Here is a 10,201-nt window from a genome sequence, read left to right as displayed (position 1 = left end):
CCGGTCTGTCCGGGCTGGCAGGTGCCGAGAAGACTCTGGGCACAAGCTCTGCAGGGAGCCCCACAACACCCAGAGGAAGCTCCACTCCCAGGCACTCCAACAAGCCCAGGATCCCGGGATTCCAGGATCCCAGGATCCCAGGATCCCAGAATCACAGGGTCACAGAGACACCTCAATTGGTTCTTGATCCATCAATAAAGATACCAGAGACCAATGAGAGGATAGGGTGGGACACTTAGAGTTGTGAAGGAGGACACAGGCAGAATCTCGAGAGCAGGGAAAGAAGCTGGGAGTAGCTGTAGGAGATAAAGCCAACCTGCCATGTGAGTTTTCGGTTTTGGGTTTTTTTTCTGTTTTTGTTTTGAGTGGCCAATGGTTACTCTATCTGATTATGTCTGGGGTGGCAGGAGAGGTTTAGCAGTGCTCAGTAATTGAGTTTAACAAAGGCATTTTAAGATTAGTTGGTGTGTGTGTGTGTGTGTGTGTGTGTGTGTGTGTGTGTGCACCATTTGCCCCAAGATGCATCTATGTTGCATAATGGTAATAATGGTTTAGCCATTTACCCATTGCAGAACATTTAAGTTGTACCTAATTTGGGCTACCACAAATAAAGCTGCCTCGAAAATTCTTGTATAAGGTTTTTTTCCCCCCAACAAAGTCCAACTGCTGTGTTCTCCCCTTCGACTTTGTTTGTTTTTTGAGATAGGGCCTCACTGCAGCCCAGGCAGACCCGAGTCTAGCAGTCTTGCCTCTGGCCGCTGAGGGCTGAGATTACAGGTATATACATCATCATGCTCAAAGGAGTAAATTGGACTGAGCCAGGCTGACTCTGGGCCACTTAGGGACTTCTGCCAGGTCGTGGAGGATTCAGGGCTGGTTGTTCATTCCAATAAGCTCATCGCCTTTTGAAGGAATAATGTCCCATCTTTGAAGTTGGCTGTCCCAAGGGGAGGACCTTCTACCTCCCGATCATTAACCAGGTAAAGGTTGTAGTTTATGAAGCCTCAGGCCACCCGGACCAGGTGCCTTGTCTCAGCACATGGCAGTATTTAGTGGAAAGACCTCTGTTTGGATGGAACCTTCTTTGATACAAGCTGCACCCTGGTGGTCGGTCTTACTTCCTTCTTCAGATCTGGAGGACGATCTTGTCCCTCTTAAGTTGCTGCCACAACTCCTTCTCAGCAGGTGCAGGCAAAAGAGGAAGTTCCCGACTCAGCCTAGAGTCCTATACTTGCTGGAGCCACCAGAGAGGCGACTCAGCTTATTAGGCTGACCCAACCACCACCCTTAGGGCCACAGGATCCCCAGATCCCCTGGAGAGAGAGTTTATGACCTATATTTGCCTTTTGTCAGTAATGAATGACTTATATAATTGGAAGATGCAAACACCTCCTCACCCCCAACCCCCACCCCAAATTTCAGAAAGGCCGTCAGCTCTTCTAGCTCTTCTAGACTCAGCCGTGCTGACTCACTGGCTCACCTGGGGTGACTATCAGTAACTGCTGCAGATCCTCTTCACCACAAAAGAGAGGGAGAAGATTGTAGCTGCCACCCAGAAATTCGTTCCAGGGCAAACAGGACCCCGACCCAAGTTCAGGCTGATATTGATGTGGCCTTTCCCTTGATTCAACTGGACTTGGATTCCAACCCTGATGGAGGTACCTTCCACTAGATTCTAATGGGGCACCTCGAAGAGGCTGCCAAGCAGCCTACAAATTTATCCAAGGCAAGCCAGGTTACCCAAGGAAAGGATGAGAGCCCTAGGAGGTTTCTAAAGACACAGAGAGGCCTATAGAACATACACTCCCCCTTTGATCTCAAGGCTACAGAAAAACCAATCAGCTGTAAACGTGGCTTTTGTTAACCAGACAGCCCCTGACATTCAGTGAAAACTCCCACACTTGGAGGGGTTTAAAGGCAAAACAGCTGACAGAGCAGGTAGCTTTAGCAGAAAAGGGCTTCAATGATATGAAAACCCCTGAGGAGTGACAAACGAGGACTGAGTAACTGAAGAGTGGGACAAGTAACTCACTCTTTTGTGATCATCCCTTTGCTGGGGAGAGATCTCCTCACCCAAATGGGAGCCCAAATCCATTTTGGCCCAGAGGGAGGTGGAAGTGCTGGATAAGAATGGCCCTATTTATGTTTTGACCCTGGCTCTAGAAGAATACAAGTTGTTCCCTCATCTAATGCCCTCACCAAGCCCATTGCTCCAGTCTCCTGAAAGAGAGAAATTCAATCAGACTAGCCTATCAGAGAGTCCCTATCATAATTCAATTAAAGGTTCGGGCTTTCCCATTTCACGTCAGACAATATCCAATGTCAAGAGAGGCTCACAGGGGATAACCCCATGCATCAACCGGCTAGGAAGCTGGGATCCCGATCCCTTGTCAATCAGCATGAAACACCCAGCTCCTTCCGGTGAAAAAGCCTCATTCCTGTGACTACTGACCATGCAGGACTCGAGGGAAGTAAGTGGATATTTACCCCGCCCCCCTCCCCCAGTTCCAAACCCTTCCACCCTCCTGAGCAGCCTCTCCACTCTGAGCTCTGCCCCCAGTTCCAAACTCTTCCACCCTGCTGAGCAGCCTCTCCACCCTGAGCTCACCACATACACTGTGCTCAACCTGAAGGATGCTTTCTTCAGCCTGACTCTGGCATGCAAAAGCCACCTTATTAACTTCTTTATGGAAATCACAACTCTTCCAAGACAACAACGAATTATTTAGTTGTCACAACATGATCCAGGAATGGGATCATGAGAATTCTAAGTGCTTGTGAGAACACTCCATGAAAACAAGAGTCTTGTGATCTCAGTTTAAAGCATGGAGTTTTTCTTGGAAGTGCATTTTCATGCCCCCCTCTCTAGTGTAGCAGATAGGAGTGACTTTACTTGCGATTACTCATTGCTTGCTGTTGTTGATTAAATGTTTAAACTATCCTTTACATTCCTCTATGGAAACACGTGGTTTGTCCTTGTGATTGTGTACAGCTTGAACTCATGAGAACTTTACTCATATGACTCCCCATAACCCTCAGTATAAATTGTCTGAGGCTCTGAAAAAAAGTTTGCTAGCTATTGCTTGAGACTTTAGTCAGCCTCATTCTCTAGTCTCCCAAGTCCGACTGCCTCTAAAGTGGTGACACTTAGTGACATATTTTTTTTCTTTTATTTTGCAAATCTAATACCCAGTTAGTCTAACCATGACGCAAGGTGACAAAGAACACAATGTATTTCTCATGGATGCATCCAGAGCATAAAGCATTCCCTTCTTGTTTTGCTGTTTCTTCACTCATAAAACAGGAGAGCACAGTCTTGGGAAGATTACTGTGAGGAACTTCTCTGTAATGGTTTACACTATAGTAATGTGCAGAATACTCAGCTCCACAGGCTGAGATAGACTAATTTAAGAGTGATACAATGTTAACTTTCAAAGCTAGTTATCCATTGGCTGGAGAGATGGCTTAATGATTAAGAACATGCCCTACATTTCTAGAAGACCTGAGTTCACATCCCAGCACCCACACTAGATGGCTCACAACCACCTGTAACTGCACCCTCCCCTGGCCTCTGCACACATCTGCACTCACTTGCACTGTTAGGAAAATAGTTATCCACTCATGGTCACAGGCAAGACCAGTGAACTGGGCAGGGGACACGAAAGTACGGGATAGATTCAATAGGATTTACTTCACCTAAAGCTTGACAAGTTAAAGAAAATGAAAACACAAAAGGCATCCACGCAGAGGATGAAATCATATTTGAGAACCAGTAGAATCTGTATATTGAGTGGAAACTTCAAAGGAAAGACACCTGCAGCTTTCAAAGTGAAACTATGAGACTGAGTTGTAAGCTAGATGAATTAAAGCTGAAGTACAAATCTAAAGAGAAAACAAGAAGAATTTACTCAAAACGAAGCGAGGTGCTGCCATGGGCTATAACCACCCCAAAGAAACACCTGCTACAAGTGTCATTGGGGACAAAGTTCCTAGCCTCCCAGCTCAGAGAGAGGAGAATGTCCTGTCTTAATCACTTAAAAGATAACACTCTGCACCATTCAGCCTCTTCAGGCATCCTGCCAGCCAGTCTCTCTCCTCACAAGAGTCTGCCTCTGGATATGCTGCCAAAGGACAAGGTGTGAAGCCTGTGAAGAATGAGGCCAATACCACGGCCTTATGTGAACAAAGTGGGAACACACCCAGCTCTCCCAGGTTAACTGCTGAATCAAGGCTTCCAGCAGAAGTGAAGGAAAGGAACTACAAGGAAGTTAGGAAAAGGAGCTGGCGAGAGATCACACACCAACATATGTGTCCCCCAAACCAACCCCAGGGACGCAGTGCCTGAAGCGGCAGGCAGCAGGAATGAGGTGCTACACTATGGGGCTTGTTGACAATCATCCTTATGCACAGGACACCCTTCTGGAGCATTTACACATAAGGGACACCCATGGAGAGCATTTGCCAGTGCTAAGACCTGGTGTACTCATCTATCAGTGACTGAAAAGGAAAATGGAAGCCTTAGACTTGTGCTGACTGGGGAGGAAGTAATAAACCTGAGATCCACCACACAAAGGCCTAGGAATAAGCAAGCAGGCTATTAGACATCACAAAGGCTGGTAGGTCAAGAAGACATAAAATTATAAACACAAAAGGAAACATGTCTGGGCAGGCTCTGAGTAATGGGCCATCTGGCCCCTTAGATATGGTTTGAGGTCAGCAGATAAGTACCACCCACAAAAAAGCCTCACACCGCCTTTAGAAATTTCCTGGTTTAAACTGCATGTATTTTTGAACTAGCCAATCATGTATAGCCACACTGATTCCTTTGTTCCCCCAGACCTTTTCCCTATATAAACCCCTAACCCCTGAGCCTCGTGGTCCATCCCACTATCTCCTGTGTGAGATAGGTGTGGTGTCGGCCCAGAGCACTCCGAAAATAAAACTACCTCTTCTAATTATATCAAGACGGTCTCTCGTGATTCCTTGGGTGCACGTCCTCCTGAGATTTGAGTGGGGGTCTCACCACAGGGGTCTTTCATGACCAAGAGTCAGATATGGCTGATTCTAGGTTAGACGTTTCTTAAATGATGACCCTTCACAGAACTGAATCACAGTGAACAAACAATTATCAGAAGGAAATATTGTAATTTATTTAGTGCATTGGATCTGGATTTTGAAAGTTATATGAACACTTAAATAATCTACTTTAAGAATCAAAACTTGGAAAATGTAACAAAGTCATTCATTATATTTCCCCTTGTACATTCTGGTGGTGGTGGTGTGCTTTTTTTTTTTTCCTTTTCTTTTCTGCGACAGGGTTTCTCTGTATAGGCATGGCTATCCTAGAACTCACTCTATAGACCATGATGATTTCAAACTCAGACATCCAGCTGCCTCTGCCTCCCAAGTGCTGGGATCAAAGTTGTACACTACCATGCCTGGCTCCCTTTGTACATGATTTTCCCTGTCTTGTAAAAGTAGTAAATATAGCTTGAAAATACATATTACTAAATATGTTTTAACAGTTTAAAGGACCTATATTAGCTCATATATATCATTTAGATTCCTATGATTCAAGCATACTAAAATATTCCAAAAATTAAGATTAAAAAAAGAACAACATTCATTTTTGTCTTTAAAAGATTTTCATTCATTCAAAAATATTTTGAAGGCCAAATATCCAATTCAAGACAGATGGAGCAATTTCTGAGTGTTTGAACTAAGAATTGTCTTTACTGAAGCGAAGTAAGAACTCAATCAGAGTCCTTGTGGGCCGCCCACTCATTCCCTTCCGCAGGTAGGGAATCTCATCTTTGTTGGTCATCACACCTGCTATGTCTAAATGTGCCCACTTCGTATGCGTCACAAACTCTCGCAGGAATGCCGCAGCTGTACATGCACCTGCAGATCTGAAGAGAAAGACAAAACAGGATCACTTTCCTTCTGTCAGAGTGCACTGACATGTCATTAAGAAGCTACATTCAGAGCCAGTGGGACAGTGGGGATTGTATGCTTCTTGTACAAGTCTACAAGTCTTCACAGCCTGAGCTCTGTCTCTGGAACACACATATAGACATACACGTGGAGGGAGAACACCCAGACCACAAAGTTGTCCTCTAACTTCTAGATACATGCCACAGGGCCATGGCACATCCATCACTCTACACACGATAAAAAAATGACTTTTAAAAATATTACATTTAGCCAGGCGGTGGTGGTGCACGCCTTTAGTCCCAGCACTTGGAAGGAGAGGCAGGCAGATTTCTGAGTTCCAGGCCAGCCTGGTCTACAGAGTGAGTTCCAGGACAGCCAGGGCTACACAGAGAAACCCTGTCTCGAAAAACAAAAAACAAAAAACAACAACAACAAAAAAATTACATTTGTGCTAGTTAGATTCTACCTACTACGAAAAGGGAAAAGTTAATTTCATGTAATCTATTAAGAAATTAACCAGAAATCACTTCCAGAATATGTATTTTTAGATAAGGCTTTGTGGGATGAACGACAAATTCTAAACCACTTTTTCTGTGTAATGGATTCCTATAGTTCCCATCACTTTTATTTTCTTAAAATAACCTTTAGATTTGAAAATTAAGAGAACCCACTAGAGAAAAATTTAACACCAGTAAGCTTAGAAGTACTACATTGAAAGGAATTTGGTTAGTTTTAAAATCTTCTCTAAGAAGGAAGAGACTAAAGGGTAGTTTGGGAACCAAGAATGATTGGAAAGAAAAACCTAGATCATTTCACCTACCTGTATTTTCCAAGATTGTTGACATCAGCAAGCTGGCAATCTATGACTTGTCGTGTATAATGCTCAAAGAGAGGCATCCTCCAGACTCGGTCCCCAGTTTCTACACTGGCCTGAAGAAAAGTGTGACAGCGTGAGAGTACTTTCTGAGAAACTCTACAATCTGATGCATGAAGGAAGAGCTGCTCTAGCCTGTTACTACAAAGCAAGGGTGTGAGAGAGATCTGAGATTGCTTTAGGTCACAAAATATTTATCACAGAATTAGGGAATAGGGCATTTAGTAAATTCTCAGTTAGAACCTTTAGGCTCTGAAAGTTTAACTAGGGTGGGTGACTTGGAAGGGTCTAGTCACCTTGTCTGCTGGAGACATGCACGCGAGACCTCCATCACTGAACACAGGTCCTGAGACAAGAGGACATCACTCATGCACTGCTTACTCCCCATTCATGTGCTGATACTGACCTTCCTAGCACTGCTGAGCTGTAGTGTTAACATCTACGCCATCAAAGGTATAGGCTCAAACCAGATAAGCAGGCTGGTAGACTCATTTTCACAAGAAGTGAAAATATAAAGCTTCAGAGTAAAAGGTCAAAAAGCAGCGACAGAACCTGTTGTTTTAGGAAATATGTATATCAGATGCATTAGCTACCTCTGGAAAAAGCAGGCTATGGGCTGCTGATTGTTGACTGAATTATGCCTGTGAACACATTATTTTAGCTAGGAAGGTTAAGTAATTCAAAAAACCCAAATATTGTGTGTACCATGATGATAGGGGGATGCTGGGCAATGTGGAAGGCCAGGCGAGGTTCCTGGCTCAGCCTTCAAGGAGACAGCTTGGCTATTACAGAGGCTAAGAGTGAGCTTCACAAAGTAGACGGAGACGTGGGGAAAGCACTGCAAATGAGAAATAAATCTAGGACATTAAATAAACCTCATAAGCGTACTCATGGATAATGTGTCTATTCCATGGTAAGTTGCCTTAACTGCTTGTGAAAGGATACATGAGCTGCTGCCACATGAAGCACTGGAGACACGGCTGTTAATGGGCATGGGATAGAGAAGATTTATCATGAGGCCTCTGAGCATGTATCAGGCCAATGATTAAACATTGTCCAAAGAGGGGGACAAAGCGAACAGCTAGCAAAGGAGCTAAAGCAGGACACGCACATAAGAGAGCCAGAAGGGAGGATGTCAGAAGGCAAGGACTAGGGTCACCAAGAAATCACTGTTGCCTGCTGGCTAGAAACAGGCTCAGTTAGGCTAACAGTGGTAGTGACAGGTAAAGACAATAGCGGTGAGTGCAGTGTAATGTGTAATGGGAGCAGGGGCAAGGAAGGAAGATGACTGGGAAGGGCACAGAGTAGAGCAGAGAAGGGCCTCTTCCTCACTGACTCGCCCCAGAGCTCTGTCTACACTGCTCAATCCACACACATTCAGTTGAGGAGCATTCTTTCACAGAGTTGGCCTCATCATGCCCTTTGCACCTCAAAGCGTCTCAATCTTGGCCATGGAATTTGTCAGTTATTTTAACACCATTCTGCAGCTATAAGGACAGGGAAGTGGTGTCACACCCATAATTTAGAAATATCTTTAGAAAACCCAAAGCCACTGAATCAAGTTTATTGCTATGACCTATTTTCAATTCCAAGGAAACCAACAGGTAGAAATCACTTTAACACAGATCTTGAATAAGCATCTTATTCAAGAGCCACAAAATTATCATCACTGTAACTTGTAGGCATATATCTTAGGTCTACCTCAAATAGTTTGTTCCATAGCCAGGATGAATTAGTAAAGACTCCAGTGGCACCTGACCCCAGGGCTACGTCCATGGCACCTGTAAGACACAATTCCTGAGGTCAGTGACAGTCTCTCAAGGCCAGTCTCTCCTGCTGCTCAGATCACAATTGTGGTTTCAAAGTCTATTAATGGTCCTTCATTATAAAACGTATATAGTCACTTCTTAGCTAGTTATATCTCTTAAAGCTAGAATTCCCCTTTATTGTGGAATATGCAGAAAAGAAAATTACATCAATTATCATCAACAAGCCTATTCCAAGGTAATTATCATTTATTTTCGATAGTTCTTTTTAGAATTCTAAACAGGTAAGAATATGGCCTTACGATATGTCTCTATCTTCAGCTAGCAGCATAGTCCTGGCTGCATGCATGCAGGAGCTAAATAGATGTTGACTGCCAGCATTTGCTATCAACTATGTATCAGATACTATAACAAGTACTGATTATTTGAGGCCTATGAGGCATCTAGGTGGGATATGTGTGTCACATTTTAGCCAATCAATTTAATGCCTTATTTTTAAAGTTGGTAGGTTTTGATATAATATTCATTTTTCCTCAAAAGTTTTCTACTAAACTTATAAATATTCTCATCAGTTTTAAAATTTCTCATGAAAGGACAAAACCTAACTATAAACAATATGTGGTGTTTTCACTTAAAAGAATAGAAAATTATAAGCATAAATATATAATGTATTATCTTGATTTAAGAGGACTTCATAGTACACATTTTAAATTCCTGTGTTTTCTAAAACTCTACAGCTGCTGTCACAGTTGCAGATGCAGTACAGAAGCACTTACTGGCAAGGGTCAGTACAACCGGCAGTGTTATCTCAGTGGCTCTAAGCTACCCATCTCTCATGGTACCCAAGCCCCAACCTTCCCATGGATGCCTCTCCAAGTTTTAAGTTTTTAGGAAATGAATAGGTAGACCAAACATCACAGAAATAATATAATGCCCAATTAAAATTTTTATGAAACTACCAAAATTAAACTGTATCTTTGTATGCCAGCAAGAAATAAAAAGGAATTCTTAGTAAACCACTGTGTACTGTTATTACACTCACAAGAGGAACATGAAATGACTTCTGCTCCAGTAATTGCTTCCTTGACTCAGGAAAGATCAAAACAAAAAGATACAAATGATCTGAATTTTAACTTAAAAGGTGTACAGATAAATTCCTGGGGAGAGATCTTTGGATGGAAGGGTGTGAGTCTGGGGACTGTGTAAGAAGCCACCATCCCTCTCAGGAATCTCTGCAGTCTCTACAGGGCCAAGTCAAGGCCTTCAGGGAATACTGGCATTCAACAGGCTCCATGAGGCTCCTCCCAACCCTTCCAACTGTGAAGCAAGCAGAGCCGGCCTCAGGTACTGGCACTGGAGGCCAAGAAGCTCCCTGTGGCTGCCCAGCTGGAGCAAAGCCAGGGCTTTCCTTGCATGCCTATCACACTGCTGTGTGTCCATAAGCAAAGATCTTGCTACCCTCAAAATGTCTTTAATTCTTTACAGTATGAACTATAAGATTAGAAAATTGGATATCAGATATGATATGATTAGCATATTAAAAATGCCACTGATTGGGCTGGGCGGTAGTGGTGCACGTCTATAATCCCAGAGTTCCAGGACAGCCAGGGCTACACAGAGAAACCCT

General features: G+C 43.5%; 1 protein-coding gene across 1 annotated transcript in view; it reads right to left on the bottom strand.

Moving 5' to 3' along the window:
• Nucleotides 1-5,125: 5,125 nt before the first annotated feature.
• The window catches only part of Lap3 (leucine aminopeptidase 3), a 19,178-nt gene continuing 14,102 nt past the window's right edge, over nt 5,126-10,201 (bottom strand). Inside the window, exons 11-13 of the mRNA XM_031342173.1 lie at nt 8,510-8,589; nt 6,755-6,864; nt 5,126-5,909 (exon numbers count right to left, since the gene is read on the bottom strand). Coding sequence (XP_031198033.1) covers nt 5,720-5,909; nt 6,755-6,864; nt 8,510-8,589 — 380 coding nt within the window. The 3' untranslated portion in view covers nt 5,126-5,719. The remainder of the gene's footprint in view (nt 5,910-6,754; nt 6,865-8,509; nt 8,590-10,201) is intronic.

The sequence above is a fragment of the Mastomys coucha genome, unplaced genomic scaffold (assembly GCF_008632895.1).
Source record: "Mastomys coucha isolate ucsf_1 unplaced genomic scaffold, UCSF_Mcou_1 pScaffold22, whole genome shotgun sequence".
Taxonomy (NCBI): Eukaryota; Metazoa; Chordata; class Mammalia; order Rodentia; family Muridae; genus Mastomys; species Mastomys coucha.
Note: the sequence above shows the minus strand (reverse complement) of the source record. Positions and strands in the feature narration are given on the sequence as shown.